Source organism: Manis pentadactyla, chromosome 7 (genome assembly GCF_030020395.1).
Source record: "Manis pentadactyla isolate mManPen7 chromosome 7, mManPen7.hap1, whole genome shotgun sequence".
In the NCBI taxonomy this organism is placed as follows: domain Eukaryota; kingdom Metazoa; phylum Chordata; class Mammalia; order Pholidota; family Manidae; genus Manis; species Manis pentadactyla.
Window position 1 is genome coordinate 76,869,916 of NC_080025.1, and position 21,491 is coordinate 76,891,406.

The 21,491-nt window shown below is 36.4% G+C and overlaps 1 protein-coding gene across 2 annotated transcripts in view; it reads left to right on the forward strand.

Annotated features, from left to right (window-relative positions):
* VPS50 (VPS50 subunit of EARP/GARPII complex) overlaps positions 1–21,491 on the forward strand; it is a 132,400-nt gene that overhangs the window by 97,975 nt on the left and 12,934 nt on the right. For both annotated transcript variants that reach the window (XR_005023483.2, XM_036879228.2), the window contains exons 21-22: positions 9,353–9,474; positions 16,410–16,490. Coding sequence is in view for 1 of the 2 variants with exons in the window: in XM_036879228.2 (XP_036735123.1) it covers positions 9,353–9,474; positions 16,410–16,490 (203 nt within the window). In the remaining variant the exon portion in view is untranslated. The remainder of the gene's footprint in view (positions 1–9,352; positions 9,475–16,409; positions 16,491–21,491) is intronic.

The window sequence follows — 21,491 nt, forward strand, 5'->3', positions numbered from 1 at the left end:
CAGTCACTGTCCATCAGCATAGCAAAATGTTGTAGAATCACTACTTGCCTTCTCTGTGTTGTACAGCCCTCCCTTTTCTCCTACCCCCCCATGCATGTTAATCTTAATACCCCCCTACTTCTCCCCCCCTTATCCCTCCCTACCCACCCATCCTCCCCAGTCCCTTTCCCTTTGGTACCTGTTAGTCCATTCTTGAGTTCTGTGATTCTGCTGCTGTTTTGTTCCTTCAGTTTTTCCTTTGTTCTTATATTCCACAGATAAGTGAAATCATTTGGTATTTCTCTTTCTCCGCTTGGCTTGTTTCACTGAGCATAATACCCTCCAGCTCCATCCATGTTGCTGCAAATGATTGGATTTGCCCTTTTCTTATACCTGAGTAGTATTCCATTGTGTATATGTACCACATCTTTTTTATCCATTCATCTATTGATGGACATTTAGGTTGCTTCCAATTCTTGGCTATTGTAAATAGTGCTGCAATAAACATAGGGGTGCATCTGTCTTTCTCAAACTTGATTGCTGCGTTCTTAGGGTAAATTCCTAGGAGTGGAATTCCTGGGTCAAATGGTAAGTCTGTTTTGAGCATTTTGATGTACCTCCATACTGCTTTCCACAATGGTTGAACTAACTTACATTCCCACCAGCAGTGTAGGAGGGTTCCCCTTTCTCCACAGCCTCGCCAACATTTGTTGTTGTTTGTCTTTTGGATGGCAGCCATCCTTACTGGTGTGAGGTGATACCTCATTGTAGTTTTAATTTGCATTTCTCTGATAATTAGCGATGTGGAGCATCTTTTCATGTGTCTGTTGGCCATCTGTATTTCTTTTTTGGAGAACTGTCTGTTCAGTTCCTCTGCCCATTTTTTAATTGGGTTATTTGTTTTTTGTTTGTTGAGGCGTGAGAGCTCCTTATATATTCTGGACGTCAAGCCTTTATCGGATGTGTCATTTTCAAATATATTCTCCCATACTGTAGGGATCCTTCTTGTTCTATTGATGGTATCTTTTGCTGTACAGAAGCTTTTCAGCTTAATATAGTCCCACTTACTCATTTTTGCTGTTGTTTTCCTTGCCCGGGGAGATATGTTCAAGAAGAGGTCACTCATGTTTATGTCTAAGAGGTTTGTGCCTATGTTTTCTTCCAAGAGTTTAATGGTTTCATGGCTTACATTCAGGTCTTTGATCCATTTTGAGTTTACTTTTGTATATGGGGTTAGACAATGGTCCAGTTTCATTCTCCTACATGTAGCTGTCCAGTTTTGCCAGCACCATCTGTTGAAGAGACTGTCATTTCGCCATTGTATGTCCATGGCTCCTTTATCAAATATTAATTGACCATATATGTCTGGGTTAATGTCTGGATTCTCTAGTCTGTTCCATTGGTCTGTGGCTCTGCTCTTGTGCCAGTACCAAATTGTCTTGATTACTATGGCTTTATAGTAGAGCTTGAAGTTGGGGAGTGAGATCCCCCCTACTTTATTCTTCTTTCTCAGGATTGCTTTGGCTATTCAGGGTCTTTGGTGTTTCCATATGAATTTTTGAATTATTTGTTCCAGTTCATTGAAGAATGTTGCTGGTAGTTTCATAGGGATTGCATCAAATCTGTATATTGCTTTGGGCAGGATGGCCATTTTGACGATATTAATTCTTCCTAGCCACGAGCATGGGATGAGTTTCCATCTGTTAGTGTCCCCTTTAATTTCTCTTAAGAGTGACTTGTAGTTTTGAGAGTATAAGTCTTTCACTTCTTTGGTTAGGTTTATTCCTAGGTATTTTATTTTTTTTGATGCAATTGTGAATGGAGTTGTTTTCCTGATTTCTCTTTCTGTTGGTTCATTGTTAGTATATAGGAAAGCCACAGATTTCTGTGTGTTGATTTTGTATCCTGCAACTTTGCTGTATTCCGATATCAGTTCTAGTAGTTTTGGGGTGGAGTCTTTAGGGTTTTTTATGTACAGTATCATGTCATCTGCAAATAGTGACAGTTTAACTTCTTCTTTACCAATCTGGATTCCTTGTATTTCTTTATTTTGTCTGATTGCCGTGGCTAGGACCTCCAGTACTATGTTAAATAACAGTGGAGAGAGTGGGCATCCCTGTCTAGTTCCCGATCTCAGAGGAAATGCTTTCAGCTTATCGCTGTTCAATATAATGTTGGCTGTGGGTTTATCATAGATGGCCTTTATTATGTTGAGGTACTTGCCCTCTATTCCCATTTTGCTGAGAGTTTTTAACATGAATGGATGTTGAACTTTGTCAAATGCTTTTTCAGCATCTATGGAGATGATCATGTGGTTTTTGTCTTTCTTTTTGTTGATGTGGTGGATGATGTTGATGGACTTTCGAATGTTGTACCATCCTTGCATCCCTGGAATGAATCCCACTTGGTCATAGTGTATGATCCTTTTGATGTATTTTTGAATTCGGTTTGCTAATATTTTGTTGAGTATTTTTGCATCTACGTTCATCAGGGATATTGGTCTGTAGTTTTCTTTTTTGGTGGGGTCTTTGCCTGGTTTTGGTATTAGGGTGATGTTAGCTTCATAGAATGAGTTTGGGAGTATCCCCTCCTCCTCTATTTTTTGGAAAACTTTAAAGAGAATGGGTATTATGTCTTCCCTGTATGTCTGATAAAATTCCGAGGTAAATCCATCTGGCCCGGGGGTTTTGTTCTTTGGTAGTTTTTTGATTACCTCTTCAATTTCGTTGCTGGTAATTGGTCTGTTTAGATTTTCTGTTTCTTCCTGGGTCAATCTTGGAAGGTTATATTTTTCTAGGAAGTTGTCCATTTCTCCTAGGTTTCCCAGCTTGTTAGCATATAGGTTTTCATAGTATTCTCCAATAATTCTTTGCATTTCCGTGGGGTCCGTCGTGATTTTTCCTTTCTCGTTTCTGATACTGTTGATTTGTGTTGACTCTCTTTTCTTCTTAATAAGTCTGGCTAGAGGCTTATCTATTTTGTTTATTTTCTCGAAGAAGCAGCTCTTGGTTTCATTGATTTTTGCTATTGTTTTATTCTTCTCAATTTTATTTATTTCTTCTCTGATCTTTATTATGTCCCTCCTTCTGCTGACCTTAGGCCTCATCTGTTCTTCTTTTTCCAATTTCGATAATTGTGACATTAGACCATTCATTTGGGATTGCTCTTCCTTTTTTAAATATGCTTGGATTGCTATATACTTTCCTCTTAAGACTGCTTTTGCTGTGTCCCACAGAAGTTGGGGCTTAGTGTTGTTGTTGTCATTTGTTTCCATATATTGCTGGATCTCCATTTTGATTTGGTCATTGATCCATTGATTATTTAAGAGTGTGTTGTTAAGCCTCCATGTGTTTGTGAGCCTCTTTGGTTTCTTTGTACAGTTTATTTCTAGTTTTATGCCTTTGTGGTCTGAAAAGTTGGTTGGTAGGATTTCAATCTTTTGGAATTTTCTGAGGCTCTTTTTGTGGCCTAGTATGTGGTCTATTCTGGAGAATGTTCCATGTGCACTTGGGAAGAATGTATATCCCGCTGCTTTTGGATGTAGAGTTCTATAGATGTCTATTAGGTCCATCTGCTCTACTGTGTTGTTCAGTGCTTCCGTGTCCTTACTTATTTTCTGCCCAGTGGATCTATCCTTTGGGGTGAGTGGTGTGTTGAAGTCTCCTAGAATGAATGCATTGCAGTCTATATCCCCCTTTAGTTCTGTTAGTATTTGTTTCACATATGCTGGTGCTCCTGTGTTGGGTGCATATATATTTAGAATGGTTATATCCTCTTGTTTGACTGAGCCCTTTATCATTATGTAGTGTCCTTCTTTATCTCTTGTTACTTTCTTTGTTTTGAAGTCTATTTTGTCTGATATTAGTACTGCAACCCCTGCTTTCTTCTCATTGTTGTTTGCTTGAAATATGTTTTTCCATCCCTTGACTTTTAGTCTGTACATGTCTTTGGGTTTGAGGTGAGTTTCTTGTACGCAGCATATAGATGGGTCTTGCTTTTTTATCCATTTTGTTACTCTGTGTCTTTTGATTGGTGCATTCAACCCATTAACATTTAGGGTGACTATTGAAAGATATGTACTTATTGCCATTGCAGGCTTTAAATTCGTGGTTACCAAAGGTTCAAGGTTAGCCTCTTTAGTATCTTACTGCCTAACTTAGCTCGCTTATTGAGCTGTTATATACACTGTCTGGAGATTCTTTTCTTCTCTCCCTTCTTGTTCCTCCTCCTTGATTCTTCATATGTTGGGTGTTTTGTGCTGTGCTCCTTCTAGGAGTGCTCCCATCTAGAGCAGTCCATGTAAGATGTTCTGTAGAGGTGGTTTGTGGAAAGTAAATTCCCTCAGCTTTTGTTTGTCTGGGAATTGTTTAATCCCACCGTCATATTTGAATGATAGTCGTGCTGGATACAGTATCCTTGGTTCAAGGCCCTTCTGTTTCATTGTATTAAATATATCATGCCATTCTCTTCTGGCCTGTAGGGTTTCTGTTGAGAAATCTGACGTTAGCCTGATGGGTTTCCCTTTATAGGTGACCTTTTTCTCTCTAGCTGCCTTTAACACTCTTTCCTTGTCCTTGATCTTTGCCATTTTAATTATTATGTGTCTTGGTGTTGCCCTTCTTGGATCCTTTCTGTTGGGGGTTCTGTGTATTTCCGTGGTCTGTTTGATTACTTCCTCCCCCAGTGTGGGGAAGTTTTCAGCAATTATTTCTTCTAAGATACTTTCCATCTCTTTGCCTCTCTCTTCTTCTTCTGGGACCCCTATAATACGGATATTGTTCCTTTTAGATTGGTCACACAGTTCTCTTAATATTGTTTCATTCCTGGAGATCCTTTTGTCTCTCTCTATGTCAGCTTCTATGCGTTCCTGTTCTCTGATTTCAATTCCATCAATGGCCTCTTGCATTCTATCCATTCTGCTTATAAACCCTTCCAGAGTTTGTTTCATTTCTGCGATCTCCTTTCTGGCATCTGTGATCTCTTTCCGGACTTCATCCCATTTTTCTTGCGTATTTCTCTGCATCTCTGTCAGCATGTTTATGATTCTTATTTTGAATTCTTTGTCAGGAAGACTGGTTAGGTCTGTCTCCTTCTCTGGTGTTGTCTCTGTGATCTTTGTCTGCCTGTAGCTTTGCCTTTTCATGGTGATAGGAATAGTCTGCAGAACTGGGACGAGTGACGGCGAAGGACTTCCTTTCTTGTTGGTTTGTGGCCCTCCTCTCCTGGGAGAACAGCGGCCTCTAGTGGCTTGTGCTGCGCAGCTGCGCGCAGACAGGGTTTGTGCTTCCTGCCCGGCTGCTATGGAGTTAATCTCCGCTGTTGCTGTGGGCGTGGCCTGGCTCGGGCAGCTACTCCAAAATGGTGGAGTCACGTTGGAGCAGGAGCTGCTGGGAGGCTATTTATCTCCGTAAGGGGCCTCCCTGCTCCCTGCAGCCCAGGGGTTAGGGTGCCCAGAGATCCCGGATTCCCTACCTCTGGATTAAGTGACCCGCCCTGCCCCTTTAAGACTTCCAAAAAGCACCCGCCAAAACAAAACAACGACCACAAAAAAAAAACAAGAAAAAAAATTTTTTTAATTTAAAAAAAAAAAAAAATTTTTAATTAAAAAAAAAAGGTGGTCGTTCGTTTTTCTTTATTCTCCGGTGCTAGCCTCAGGCCTCTGCTCACCGGTCTTTCTGCCCTGTTTCCCTAGTATTGGGGTCCCTGTCCCTTTAAGACTTGCAAAAAGCGCTCGCCAAAACAAAGCAGCAAAAAAGCAAAAAAAAAAAAAAAAAAAATGGTCGCGCGCTTTTCTTATGTCCTCTGTCGCCCAGCCTCCAGTGCCTGCTCACTGTTCTTGCTGCCCTGTTTTCCCTGTATCGAGGGCCCTGCACTCTGGCCCGGATGGCTGGGGCTGGGTGTTCGGCAGCCCTGGGCTCCGTCTCCCTCCCGCTCTGCCTGCTCTTCTCCCGCCGGGAGCTGGGGGGAGGGGCGCTCGGCTCCCGCGGGGCCGGGGCTTGTATCTTACCCCCTTCGCGAGGCGCTGGGTTCTCTCAGGTGTGGATGTGGTCTGGATATTGTCCTGTGTCCTCTGGTCTTTATTCTAGGAAGGGTTGTCTTTGTTATATTTTCATAGATATATGTTGTTTTGGGAGGAGATTTCCGCTGCTCTACTCACGCCGCCATCTTCCGCCCCTCTCTTAATATTTTTTATTTTTAAGAGTTCTTCCATAGTCTCTTGTGTTTATGCATATTTTCCTGTTTTAGGGTTTTGCATAATTATTATATTTCTCTAGCTTGAATTATTTTGTGTCCTCTGGGAGCAGTTTTTCTTTTTTATTTTCACTCTCTGAGTTCTCGTTATTGGCCTTGTGATTTTTGATTATCTGTTCATATCTAAAATAGAAGGCCTATATGGCTGTTGTGGGTGTCCTCTATTAACTAGAGCCCTGTTCAAGCTGGCTCTTTGACTCGGTAGGAATCCCGACTGAGAACTTTGTATAGATAGGGCAGGGTTAGCTAGATTTATTAGCAGCCTTTACTTTTGGGAGGCAAATCTCCAATTTCCCAGAATGAGGTAGATTTTTATCTGTGGTGTTGACATCCACACTAGCTTTAGCTCTTCTAATTTTTTTTTTTAAGTTTGCTCATTTTTTTGTTTGGTTCATTTGCTTCTTTTAGAGAGGAATGCTAACAGTTTTTATTTTTCTTTTGTTTTTATCTGTGGGAAAATTCTGACAGCCGGTACTGCTGGTGAGGGATAGTGGTGGAGGGAAATATGCAGACTGGTAGTTTTTCCCATATGTGGACCTTCAATTACTTCGTACTTTTTCTGTCTCACATCTTGCCCTAGCTCTCTTGCTGTACCTTCTGATTCTAAGCAGTCACCAACCATCCTACCAGATGGCTTCTACCTCCTTTGTAGTGCTCTTATGGTTTATTGACCTCTTTGCATATGTCTGTCAACTTGCTGCCATCTACTGTCTGTCATCTGGTATACAGATTGGCGAACTGTACCCTGCAGATCAAACCAGTCTGGCCACTTTTGTAAATAAAGTTTTATTTGGTTACAGCCATGCTTATATGTTTGCATACTGTCTGTGACTACTTTTTTTTCCTTTTTTTTTTTTTTTGTTTATTTCTTACACGTATTTTTTTTTTTTGGTATCATTAATCTACAATTACATGAAGAACATTATGTTTACTAGGCTCCCCCATTCACCAAGTCCCCCCCACATACCCCTTCACAGTCACTGTCCATCAGCATAGTAAGATGCTGTAAAATTACTACTTGTCTTCTCTGTGTTGTGTCTGTGACTACTTTTATGCTACAGAGACAGAGCTGAGTAGTTGCCATAGAAACTTGTGTCACACAAAACTTAAATTATCTTCTCTTCAGCCCTCTACAGGAAAGGTTTGCCAATTCCTGGTCTAGAAATATTTTAAGATTACTCATTTTCTGGTGATCATACCTACCCACCTTTACTTCCTCATTCCCTTCTCTTCATAGATATAGGCTTCATTCATTGAAAATCCTCTTTTAATTAAGTAAGTCTGGGGGCTTGGTATATAAGCCTCCTTAGGTCTCTTAATTACCTACTTTGTCTTCTTGAACACAAAAGATGGAGTTCTCACCCTTATACACTTTAATATACTGGCAACCTGCTTATTGATGGCTGCCTTCCATATATAACCATTTAAGGTATGAGGGCAGGAGCTCTGCATAATTCCTTGTGTCTTAACACAGGACCAAGTGTGTAGTATGCCTTCAAAAAGTGTTAAATGTCTTGAATTAATGAATGAGTATGTTAAAAAAAATTTTTTTCAGAGTGATGGGGGACATCTATTATTATAAATAAGATTTTTTTTTATTAGAAATGGAGAGGAGCTTTGTATTCTAGATATTTATCAACCCAGATATTTTCATTCTATTTATACATCTTTTTCTCTTTTACAGGTTAAAATAATGTGGCATAATATTTTCCCTTTTTTTTTCTTCACAGTGTCCCATTATTTTATGTATGAATAGCAGGGGTCTAAATAACTATATGTTTATAGTTGATAAAATATCTGCATAGTGATCCAGAATATTCTAAGAGCATATTTTTGAAGTATTATGATTTTTAAAAATGTGACTGATTATTTGAAATAATTACAAAAGATGATTCTGAAACTGAAGACTTGTAAATAGGAGTAAGAAAAGAATCTGAGTTCAATGGTTTTACTTTTTAATGTGTGTGGGTTTTTCTTCCTGACCATCTGTCTGTTATTTAGAATAACCTCTTGTGTAAATGAAGACAGATGCACTGAGTTCTTAGAGAATAAAGAAATGGTTTTGATAGTAGACATTTCCATTAGAGTACATTTATCATTTTTTTCTACTGCAGTTAATGTATTTTGAGTCATGATGTCTTCAGTAGTACCAATTTAAAATTTATAGCAATTACATGAAGTAGATTAAACCCCTGAATTATTTTCTCATTTGGAAATTAAGCAAATGGCCTGTTTAAACATCTTCTGCAGAAGAGCATTTTTTGTACAGATGTGCTTCTTTTCCTATTTCCTGTAAAAAAGAAACACAATTAGGAACTTGTTACTATTTGTTATTTGACTCAGTCCCTTTCCTATGCATCCTTCAAGTACATTAACAAGTTAATAAATGCAGGAATTTTGGCTTTTTAAATTTTTTTCTGTAATGGTATCATATATTTAGAGGAAAGAGAATGGAATATTAGCATCTCCCAAAGGAAGGGACAAGGAGGATATTTTCTTGGTGCTTTGAGAGTATTGAGCTCTTGGGTGATGTAGCGATAAAGAAGTATTCTTAGCCAGTGATACAAGATTTCACAGGGCTGGGATTCAGGAATAGAAAGTGCCTTCCATGTGTCCTTTCTCTTCTTTTTTACTTTGTTGTGTGTATATAAGCTTATAAAAAAAAAACACCTTTTCTCAAAGACATTGTCTTTTGTTTTATTACGCTTAAACATTTTTGAAGAAATTACTTTAATGGAATCTCCCAAGATTGAGGAACTGTGCTGTATGTACAATGTCATTTGTAGAAGCGGTACTGTCCTTATAGGACCTCCATGAATATTTGATAAACAGTAAAATATAATGATATAAAAACATCTTTGTAGGTATTATTTATATCAGTGTTGTCTAATAGTACTTTCCAAGATGGTATAACTATTCTGTATCTGTGATGTCCAGTAGCCACTAGCTGTCCAGTACAGTAGTCCAGATGATTTTCGAACACTTGAAATGTGGCTATTGTGATGAGGAATGTAATATTTAATTTTTAAAAAGTACTTTGGTTAAGTATTTTTGTTGTCTTTTTATAATTACAGATTAACAGATTTTAATTTTGTTCCACTTAATTTTTTTTCCTTTTCAGGTAAATATATGCAGATGATGAACATTCTTAAGCCAATTGCCTTTGATGTTATCCATTTCATGTCTCAGCTATTTGATTATTACTTATATGCAATATATACATTTTTTGGTCGGAATGATTCAGTAAGTCAACCTTTGGGGGGAAAGTTTGTTCTGCTTATTTACTTTTAGAATGTAAAGTAAACTTTTTCATCCTCTATGAAATACACAAATAACATTATATTGAAAACTATACATCAGAAACCCAACAAAATAATTAATGCCAGCTTTCTGTCTCCCTAATTGCCTTATTTATATATTAATTTTATTTAAACTTTGATATAGTAGACATATTGTATGTTACTCAGATTTTGGGCAGAAACAGTACAGAATCTGTTTCTAACCTTGACATATTTTGGCAATGAAAAATGTGCCGGTTGCCTTGTTTAAATCTGGCCCGAGTGTAATTACTACACAGTAAACGAGACATTTTAAGTGTTGACTAACAACCTTAGCAGACACTACTAATTTCAGAAGATAATGGCAAGTATTTATTAAAATAATTGAAAATCTTTGAGCTGAACCATCTGCCTGCCACAGAATTAATGTCTCCTATACCTCCTTTTGGCGTTTCCAAAGTTCTTATTGAGTTTATCTTTCTCTGCTCCTGAGAACAACACAATATCAGGTAGGTAACTAATCTGATATTTGGTTCACCTAAATATTTGACAGTTTTCTGTGTAAAAGCATACTGTGGCATCCTCTGAATATATGATAATACTAACTTTCACATACTATATTTTGTACCTTTTTAAAAATATGTAAAATTTATTAGGTAACTATATTGTATAAGTGTTCATATCCTTGTCTTTATTACAAGTATATCAAAGATGTGATCTTTTAATATGGAATCTGAATTCCCTGTTTTCTTAATTCTATAAAATATTCCTTAGAATACTAATATAATCAGAGACAAATATTGCTGCAGGATTTATGTTACTATAAAATATGTACTAATTCATGCTTTGAATTTGTAAACTCGGTACATAAGTATTAAAGAAGGAAGACCTAGGGGAGTTTTAGCTAATTGTCAGAATCAGTCTTCTAGATGAGCCTTCTTCTTCTGTCTCCTGGGCTATGGTCTAGACCAGCACTGTGCAAGAGAAATTTTGCAGTAATGGAAATGTTCTATAGTTGCACTGCCCAATACTAGCCACATGTGTCTGCTGAGAACTTGAAATGTGACTCGTGTGACTGAGGAACTGAATTTTTTTATTGTATTTAATTTTAGCGAATTTATCTTTAAATATAAATAGCCAAATGTGAATAGTGACTATCGTATTGGATAGAACAGTACTGTACCACATTATGGATAAGATTGTTTAAAAAGAGTCCTTCAGAAGCTTTTGGGAGCTAAGTGCTTTGGGGTATCACTTTCTAGCTGAAAAAAATATTTTTTTTCATATACTGGCACAGATTTGTTTATGGTGAAGTTTACTAGAACCTGAAAAAGTTAGCAGAGTTTAGTTAGGTGCATTGTAAAACATGCCACATATTTTATTTAAAATCTGTTATACTTTAGAGAAAGGATTGATCTTTTATATTAAATGCATTTTATATTAAAAGAATTTTCAATTCTGTAAGACTCAGTAACAACTATTTCACTGTGTTCAAACAATTAGCTGTCACTTAAAAGGGTTTCTATCCTTAACATGCGTGTCTCCCCTTATGTCATAGTAGAAACAGTTTGTATTATAGGAACCAATACAAAATGTGCATATGAGTATGTATGATATTAACTGTATAGCATTTATTCTGCCTCTTTTCAGGAAAGACTTTTGCTATTTTTAGATTATGCCTACTAATACTAGCTTTTATCTGTCATGTGAATATTGAAAATATGCATATCTTCAAATAGAACAACTTGTAATTCAGACCCTACTGTTTCTGATTCTCCAAAACTGAAGGAAACACATTTGAAGCAAAACAAATACTTTGAATTTCTATGAAAAGGGTGTCTGTACAAATTCTTAAACACTCCGTCTTACTTTCTACCCATATTTTGCTTTACTTAATTTTTACATCCTTGGAAGTTTTTGGTTTATTTCCTTGCAAGGTTATATTCTTTTTAGTTAATTGCTTTAAATCCCTTTTGGAACAAGACAGTCTAAATAAATGCACAAATAAGCATCTAAGTTTGGAGACGTAGCTTATAATTTCCTAAGAAAATAAGCTTTTCAAAATAAGATTTCATTAGAAATCCTGGAAGTTTTCATGTTCAAATAAATAAATAAATATTCCAAATTGCCCTGTTAGCTGTTAAGTCTTGGGTGGCAGGAGGGGAAGGGAATCAGGTAATAGGTTGAATGGGAACAACAGTGTACATCTGTTCTCTCCTGGAAGAAAGAACACTTGTATGAGTGAATGTAGGTGGATGTTGCTTGTGGAGATATAAACATCTATTTCTTAGGGGTTCTAGAAAGTCATTGGCTGGGGGAACCCAGTGTAGGCATTAGGCTAAGGGGTACCTCCTGTTCTTACTAATTTCTTCAGAAACTCCTGCTCTTTATGGAACTAGTCATAACCTACTACCTTGTTATTCTTATGTATTTATTATATAATATTTTAATATATATTTATTATGTAGTTTATATATTATGTATTCGACCTATTTGATTCTATTATAATAATGTCACTGCAGTACTACTTTGTTTCGCCTTTCCCCCAGCCCTCCATTCATTGTTCACCACATCAGTTATGTTTTTCTTTGTCCTTCCTGTTCACATTCTTTTGTGAAGACCATTCTGTTGCTTACTGTAACATAACAGTAAGCACACAGTAGATTCTTAAGATACATGGATTGATGTCCTAATTTCTTATCCAAGAAAGTCTTATGAGAGTTCTTACTTGACGATAGTTTGTGAGTGTCATTTGAATTTACCTTTCTTTAATGAAACTGTTTTTTGTTGAGTCTGTGATTCGGTTTCTGTGATTCTATTTCATTTAAGATTGAATTAACTTCTGCTTCTGGTTATGAAGGACTAAGATCTTACTGAATGTTACTCCCTTCAGAAAACAAGTATAAAAATCTGGATCTTACACAAAAGGCAACTACCTGAAGATACTGGAGAGTGGGTAAAGCATATAGACTCTGGTGGGGAGTTCATCTAGTGTGAATGTTGGGGAAAGAAAGGAAAGCTATAAAAATAAATTCCATTTCCATGGCCTTCATCCCCGGACTAAGTGCAGTCCACATGGAGTGGAGGCAAGCATAAGAAAACCAGCAGTCTTTATGGATTGGGTAACCAGAAAAGTAGGAAACTGGGAACACTGAAAAGAGCAGGGTGAAGTTATGAATGAAAAGAGCCAGACAGGGTGGGGGGTTCTCCATATTCTGTCTACAACCATCTCTTACCCATGAGTCATGTTTATGTGGAACATACTGACTACAGCCAGTCAGAGAAGAAAGATCTGAACAGAAGTTGACACTGTTACAAAAGAGACAGTTTGTAGCCCAAGCCCAACTGAGGAAATTGGATAATCCAAACAAAGGAAACAGTAACATTAGAGAAAACAACAGAATCCATAGTCTACAGAATCAAACTGATAATGCAGTCCAACTTTACACAATTAAATAGAACCAAAAAAGTAGACTACATTCTTACATAAAAAGAAAATCAATATAGTCTGACCTCAAGATGTTGAAGCTAATGGATAAGGATTTAAAATGGACTATTATAACTATCGTTAATAAAGCAAAACATGTTTTAAGTGCATGAACATCACAGTAAAGAAGAAATTCTAGTAGAAACAGCAATAAAATAAAAAGGAAAATCCTAGAATTGAAAAATACAGTTTCAGCAATTAAAAAAAAAATCAATGTACTTAACAGCCAAATATACATGACAGAGGAAAGAATATGTGAACTTGAAGATAAATCAATAGAAATTATTCAAAATGAAGAACATAGAGAAAAAAATCAGGAAACAAAAATGATCAAAGCCTTGGGGCCATGTTAAGTTATGTCAAATGGTCAAACATACATATAAGTAGGACTACCAGATGGAGAGGAAAGAGAATGCAGTAGAAATATTTGAGGCAACATTGGCCAAAAATTTGCAGATATAAAATGCTAAATAAATAATCAGAAATTAGGAAAAGAAACAAATTAAACCTAAAGTGACTAAAGGAAGGAAATAATAAGAGCAGGAAACAAAAGAATTGAAAATAGAAAGCAACAGAAGAAAAAATCTATCAAGCCCAAAACTGGTTCTTATAGAATGTGAACAGAATTGATAAACTGGCCACACTGATAGAGAAAAAAAGAAGACAACACAAGCTTTTAAATCAAGACTGAGAGTGGTCATCAGTACAGATCCTAACATTAAAAGGATAGTAAGGAAATATTATGAAAAATTTATGGCTATAAATCTGCCAAACTAGATGAAATGGACAAATTCCTTGACAAATTCATAAAAATTAAGCTAAGGAGAAACAGAAAAGTTGTAGCTCTATATCAATTAAACATTTAATAATAACTTTCAGAAAGTAGAAGAAAAGAAAATCACAATTTGTTTTATGAGGCCAATATTAAGATTCCTAAACCAAACAAAGGTACTACAAGAAAACATGACTATAGGGTCATAAACTTCATGGACATAGATTTTTAAAAATCCTTAAGAAAACAGCAAATTAATTCATGACCAAGTGATGTTTGTCTTGTGAATATAATTGGTTTAACAGCTTAAAAATCCAATGGTGAAATTAATTGATGTAAATCACTATATTCATTTTTTCCTTAGAAAAAAAGTGATAATTGCTTAAATTGATTCAGAGAAAGCAAAACATCTAACAGATGCTTTCCTGATAGAAAAGTGTTCTGTTACTAGTTTTCTGAGTTTCCAACAGGAAGCATCTAATCAGAGAAAGCTTTTCTGATAGAAATTCAGAAATCTAGTAACAGAAGAGAATTTCTTCAACATGATATGGGTGTCTCTGAAATAGCTAACATACTCAATGGGAAATGTTCAATATTTTCTATCTGAGATGAGGAGAAACAGGGCTAAGATGTCAACTCTCACTCTTACCCACTTATTTTACATTGTTCTGGAGGCCCTAGCCTTTAAGTAAGAAATAAAAGGAATGCAGATTAGAAAAGAAGTAAAATTGTCCTTATTTGCAGATAACATCATTTATATAGGAAACCCTAATGAATCCAAGAGTCAGCTTCTAGAACTAAACTTAGGAAGCTCCCAAGATACAGTGTAAATATACAAAAATCAGTGAGAATGAATAATTAGAAAATGAAATTAAAAAACAACTTATAATAACATGAAAAATTCTTAAGATTAGGTTAATAGGTAATATGACTGATTTATGCACTGAAAAAATTAAAGCATTAAGAAGAGAAAGGCTATCTAAATAAATCCTAAGTGATATATCATGTTCAATCAGAAAACAGTATTGTCAAGATGGAAACCTCCCCAAATTGGTCTATAGATGAAGTACAATCCCAACTGAAATTTGGAAGCTTTTTTGAAGACACTGACAAACATATTTCATAATTGGCACAAAAAGCAAAAGGATCCAAAATAAACATTTTTTGAAGAACAAAGTTGGAAGACTTAACATTTCCTCTTTTCAGAGGATTACTCTACAACTACAGTAATCAAGACATTGTATTGGCCTGATAATAGATCTATAGATCAATGCAACATATTAGAGACTAAAAATAGACACATATGGTCAATTGGTTTTTGAAAAAGATGCTAAAATTATTCAATGGAGAAAAATACTCTTTTCAGCAAATAGTGCCTAGAATATTTGGATATATTCGGGTGAACAAAATCTTGAACCTTTCCTCATGCCATACACAAGAATTTAAATAAGTTGTTTATAGACCTAAATAAAAGATCCAAAACTATAGAACTTCTAGAAGAAAACTTAGAAAATCTTTGTGACCCTGGGTTAGGCATATGCTTCTTAAGTGCACAAAGACTGTCAACTGTAGAAGAAAACACTGATAAAATAGAACTCTTCACAGTGAACTTTTGCTTTTCAAAAGATATATACAAAAAGGCAAGTCAGACTGGGAGAAAAATTTTCAAAATATTTAGGATGGACAAGTTTGCAGAATGTGTGAACAACTCTTATGACTCAATAAGAACACAAACAATGTAAGAAATGGGCAAAAGACATGGATAATCGCAAAAAAAGATGTGAATGGCTAATAAGCACATGAAGCGATGTTGTTTATCAGAAAATTATACACAAAAGCACATTCAGTGTGACTACACATCCAATAGAAGGGCTGCAGTTAAAAGAATTGACAATATCAGGAGTTGACAAGGATGTGGAGTGTCTCAGTCTGCTTGAGTTCTATACAAAATACCATAGACTGGATAGTTCAAACAATGAAAATTCATTTCTCATAGTTCTGGAGGCTGGGAAGTCTAGGAGCAAGGTATAGGTTGACTTGGTTTCTGGTTAGGACTTCATAGCTTGCAGATTGCTGCCATTAGCAGTTTCTTCACTTGGCTTTTCCTCCATGTTCCTATGCAGGGAGAGAACAAGCTCTCTGGTACCTCTTCTTGTAAGGGCAGTAATCCCATCACGGGGACCCTACCCTCATGACCTCATCTAACTCTCATTGCCCAAGTCAAGATACGAAATACTCTCTAATTTTTTTCCTTTACCTGTTTAACCCATTCCCCCCACCATCCACCCCTATGGTAACCACCATCTATTCCCTTTGTTTATGAGCCTATTCGTGTTTAAAATCTCAAGTTTTCTGACTAAAAATAATAACTTGTGGGGAAGAAATTCTGGTGAACTCTCACATTCATTAGATTGTTAGATGTTATGGGACCTGTAAATGCACATGTAAAAATAGTTTTCTTGTTCCCTTAGGGGCTAAGGTTTTACTTGATGGTTTAGAATTTTTTAATGCAGTTTGGAAACCCTCTGAAGGTTAGGTATCTGACTGAAAATTCATCAGATGCTTAACTTTGGTTAATTAGAAGTTATAAAATTTGCGGCATTATCTCCAGAGTGATGTAGCATGCCTTTTTCTCTTACAGTTGGAATCAACAGGACTAGGCCTTAGTAGTAGTAGACTAAGGACAACTTTAAACAGAATACAAGAAAGCCTTATTGATCTGGTAAGTAATCAATTAGAATCAATTCTTTGAAGTTATGTAAAAAAGAAATTAGCCATCCAATCATCAACGTATGTATGTATATCTATATATATATTGAATGCCTGAGTTTTTAATATTTATACTAAGTTCTTGTAGGAGGTAAAATGGAGGCTTCTTATGGTCTGATTAGAGAGAAAACTAGTATACATGAAAAAATAGATTTTAGTTATACATTCAGTACAAGTTCAATGACAGGACAAGTTATGTGAAAACTGGATGTCAGAGAATGACTAAAGGAGGAAAGGAGACTTGTGGTAGTCTGTGAAGATTAGGCATGGGATTACTGGGGAAAAGAAGAAGGAACAGCATTCAAATTAAGGTTCAGAGACTGAGAAGAGCCTTGCTGTGGGAGCAAGCTCGGCCCAGTTGGGCAGTCTTGGTGACTGGGGCACTGGTATATGATGAAGAGTTGTGTTGCTGAGAGTGGAAGTACTTTATAAATGGCTTTGAGATTCAAGGAGAAAGTTTGGGTATGGTTGGCTTTGTAGTAGGGAGTCCAGATTCTTGACTGTTTTGTCACCTGATGTAATGCATGTTTTAAGAAAATAGGTTAGGTAGCAAAACAGGGCTGACCCTCTATAGTGTTTAAGGTAACATAAACATTTAAAATAGGAGAATTTCTTGTGGTTGGCCATGTTGTTCAGCACATTTCTCTGCATTTGCATTAACCCAGGATTCTCTAAATGTTCCTTTATTCTGTCACCTACACAAATAAGCAGTCATTTTCCTCTCTCCTCATAATCTATATTATGTGCATGCTTCTGTTACTGAAGCTTTTGTATAGCAATGTAATCCTCCTTTTAAGAATACTTACTGAAATAATTATTACATGTCAGACATTGTTGAAGTACTAGAAATTTATCAGTGCATGAAAGAGGTAATTCCTGTCTTTTTGAAATTTGTATAATATTGGGATAAAAAGACAGATAAATATATGACATAGTGTCAAATACTGATAAGAACTAGGAAGAAAGTGAAAGCAGAGTGATAGGTCGCATCTTTGAGCAGCGATGTGAGTAAAGTGAGAGGAATGTACTGATATTTAGTGAGTGCTCTTTACACAGAGGAAATAAACTGTATCCATCTCATCTACCTCCCTGACCATTTCATAAGATCTTTTTGTCCAGCACATATTTTTATATAATTTCAATATATATATATATGTGTGTGTGTGTGTGTGTGTGTGTGTGTGTGTGTGTATATATATATATTTTATAGCACCTACCTTGCTACACAGCATTTCTTCAGTAAATGTTCATAGAGTAAATGAATAAACTCCAATCCAGTTTCCTGTCTTCTGGCTTAAACTGGTTTGTTTTCTTGGCTCTGCTATGCATTTATTCCTGAACTTCATTTCCAGGGTCAGGGCTTCTTGTTTGACCCAGCCATGTGTATTTTTGTTGTTATTGTTTGTTTTTGGTCTTTGCTTTGAAAAATTTGTCAATCCCATCTGTGTTTTGTTTTTGCTTCTCCTTGTTTGATACTTAGTATAACCTTGAGCAACAGGTCTTGTTTTCCAGATTAGTCCACAGGTTATATTTTTCTTGTTTCTGGCTGAACACCTCAATATTGATGGGCCTAGTGGCTGTAACCAGAAAGTCCAGAGCAGGGTGTAGTTACCTCCAGAACTCACCCCTGCTGAGCCAGCCTGGGCTTCATGACACTCATGGCGGTGGATTCCTTGATAATAAAATGACAGCAGTACATTTTTAAAAAGACTGTTGGGCCAAAATTTACCACTAGAGTCATTCGCTCTGGTGTTTCTCTGTCATTTCTGCTAGTTACTTACGATTGTTAAACCGTGGTTCCAGATTTGACCCTTAAGGCACAGATTTAATGCTTTAGATTTTGCCGTATGGTGTATAATGAACATGACCACACGAGCAGTGGGACCGAACTAGCTGTTCTTTGAGACCAGCTTCCATCCATCTACTGATAATAATATGTCTGTAGCATTTGTCTGTCTTGTTCTGTGTTCATTGGATAAAGATTTTTCCTGAACTGATAGTAATCATATTCAGAGCTATGTTTTTGAAAAACAACTACACCCCTCTCCCCAATAAATAAATAAATAGATAGATATGCCTGTTATTTCCTTTGGTACATTGTCTTTTTAATACATGTTTTAAGTCTTTATTCTTATCATCTCTTAAGTCAAAGACTGTACCTTAAATCAGAAGACTGTATGAGCAGTTGTTCATTTCTCCTTCAATTTGGAAGGAGCTGACCTTTCAAAGGGGTTCTCCAGAATCCTTACCCCTCTGGAAGATAAGACTATACAGCAATACAGGGGAAGTTTTTCTGAAACTTTCTATTGATTTCTAATGTTTTACATGTTAAATTATTACTCATACTGATAAGCATTGTTTAATTATTTTAGAGAATACATAAAATACACTTGTCATTTATTAGGCCTGCTCTCAGGTTTTCATAAGCTGGTATATTAATTTCTTCACTTAATTAACTTGTGTCTACATTGGCAGAACATTAATTGATTCCTTGCTATTCAGTACATTCTTCGGCTATTATAATAATTTATAGCCTAATCAATCTGGGACCATTAGATGAAAGTAGTATTTTTCCTTATATTTCTCCTATGTGTTCATTGAAATTTTAATAAGCACTTTTTTGGTAATTTTATTTTCTCCATGTATAGTGTTCTAAGTTTTGCTTCTCTTTAAGCTGTAAAAGGCAAAATAGGATCATCATGGTATTAAAAATACCACCTGAAATTATTTATCATGTGTTGTTCTTACAAATCCAATGTAAACTAAGTAATTTGACATATCAAATAAAAGTCTAAAAGAAGTGGTTCTAATAGCAGAAGAGTAGGAAAGGATGCTGGTGTAGATAATATTGATACCAGAAATGTGAATATTTAGTTTATCTACTTGACTCTGGTAAATTGTTGATCTTTGGCCAACTTTAAATCTTTGATAAATCTTTAGTACATTTCAAATTTCTCTAGAAAAGTCCATAAATACTAATTCTCTTTTAGTAGTAAATTAGTGGCAGGAAAGGCTAAAAAATGTGACTTTCACTGTGAGAACAAAGGTTTCATTTCTCAAAGTCTTCAAAGAGTTTTATATCCTTCCCTGACTGTATGCGGATAAGCTGAAACACTGAACCATTTTAGGAGCTTTTCCATTGAAGTGCACGGTAGGCACATACATTATTTCTATCAGCTTGACATTTTATGACTCTTGCTCTCTTCAAGCATACTTCCCTAAATGTAAATACAGAACTTTAGCCTTTAAGTAGATAATTACCATAATTTATATGCCTAAAATAGCAGTACTAACTGGGAACTAAGGAATGCATCCTAATGAAAACCTTCCGAAGCACGGTCAACAATTCCAGTGATCTCTGCGAGAATGCTTTTGTACAAGAGCTCTGTGAGTTAAGGGAAACTCAACAGACTTGACTTGGAGGAGGGTCAGGAGATGGTTGGGTGGTGCCTTGACCTCTCTCCTGTCATGCACAGAGATACTACATTTCCTTAGGCTACAGATGTACCCTTATGTTGCCAGCCGTCACCTTCTAGCACCACCTCTTCTTCCATCGTAAATCAACTAGTTAGTGGCTGGATTCGAAGAAACTTTTAGTTTTATAAATAGATTGTATGTATATATGATGATATCTAATCATAAAAGAATGAAGTTCAGAAGTAACTCTGCTGTCAAAAATGTGTGGTATTCATGGTTATCCAGGAGCAATTTTGAGTTTGAGATTATATAATACTGGCAGAGTGTTCATGCCAGTTTTTGTTAGTTTCATCATATAGTATCTTAAAAGAGGGTGTGTTTGATGCTTAGAAGGGGATTTTATTGTACTTGTGGAGTATAATTCTCTGTATTTCTCAGGAAGGAACTTATCTGTGCTCATTCATCCTGTACAGTGTTCATACATACTGAGTAGCTGTCACCTCTGATTGGGCCCTTTTTCCATAGGGAGCTCATCACCACCCAAAGCAGGCCCCCTCCTGGCTTACACTTCTGCCTGATAGAATGCGCTTTGTTATGATGCAGCCAAATATACTCTCTGGAACTGTTTTCTATTATTTTTATTTCTACCCCATTGGAGCCAATTTGTCTAGCATAACCATCTTGCCGAAGTGAGTTATCTCTTCCCCCAATTCTTATATTAGTTTTTCTTGTTTTCAGGTCTCAGGTCTTCTTATCATTCTTTGACTTGCTCTGAGATGGTTATTCACAACTCTGAACTGAGAAGAAAATACAGAATGCTGTAGAAGTGTTGGAAGTTGATGGATGGCAGGGAGCTCTATGATGAGGGTACAAGACTCAGGGAATATGTGATTGTTGAATAGCTACCTTTATTATTAGTTCATTCAACAAATACATATTGAGCACCTAGGTACCTTGTAGAAGATGATGGTGCCTCTATTAGAGGAGGTAGATAAAGGATGAATGACTAATTAAATGTCAGGTTGTACTGAGACTTACAAAGACCTAGAAAAGAAGGATAGAGGAGAAAAGGGAGCTGATTTTATTTAGGTGGCAAGGGAAGGCCTCTCTGAGAAGGCACATTGAAGTAGATCCCTGAAGGAATTAGGGGAGGGAGTTACCTGGATGAGAATTTATTTATTCAACAGTTATTCGGTGCCTATTTATTGAACACTTTACAGATGATGCCAGGCACTATTCTGGGAGTTCAGGATACAGTTTTGGTGGGATGGGAGAACCAGACAAAATTCCATGCCCAAGTGCAGCTAATTTTCTAGTAGAGAGAAGATATTTGGGGGAGAAGTGTTTCAGTTTGAGGGAAAAGGGAATGCAAAGGCCCTGAGGTAGGACCATGCTTGGTCTGTTCCAGGAACAGCAAAGAGGCCAGTGTATCTGGAATGAAGAGGTTCAGCTATGATGAACCAGAGAGGTAGTCAAGAGTCTAGATCATATAGGGTCTTTGGATTTTACCCTAAAGAAGACAGGAAGCCATTGAAAA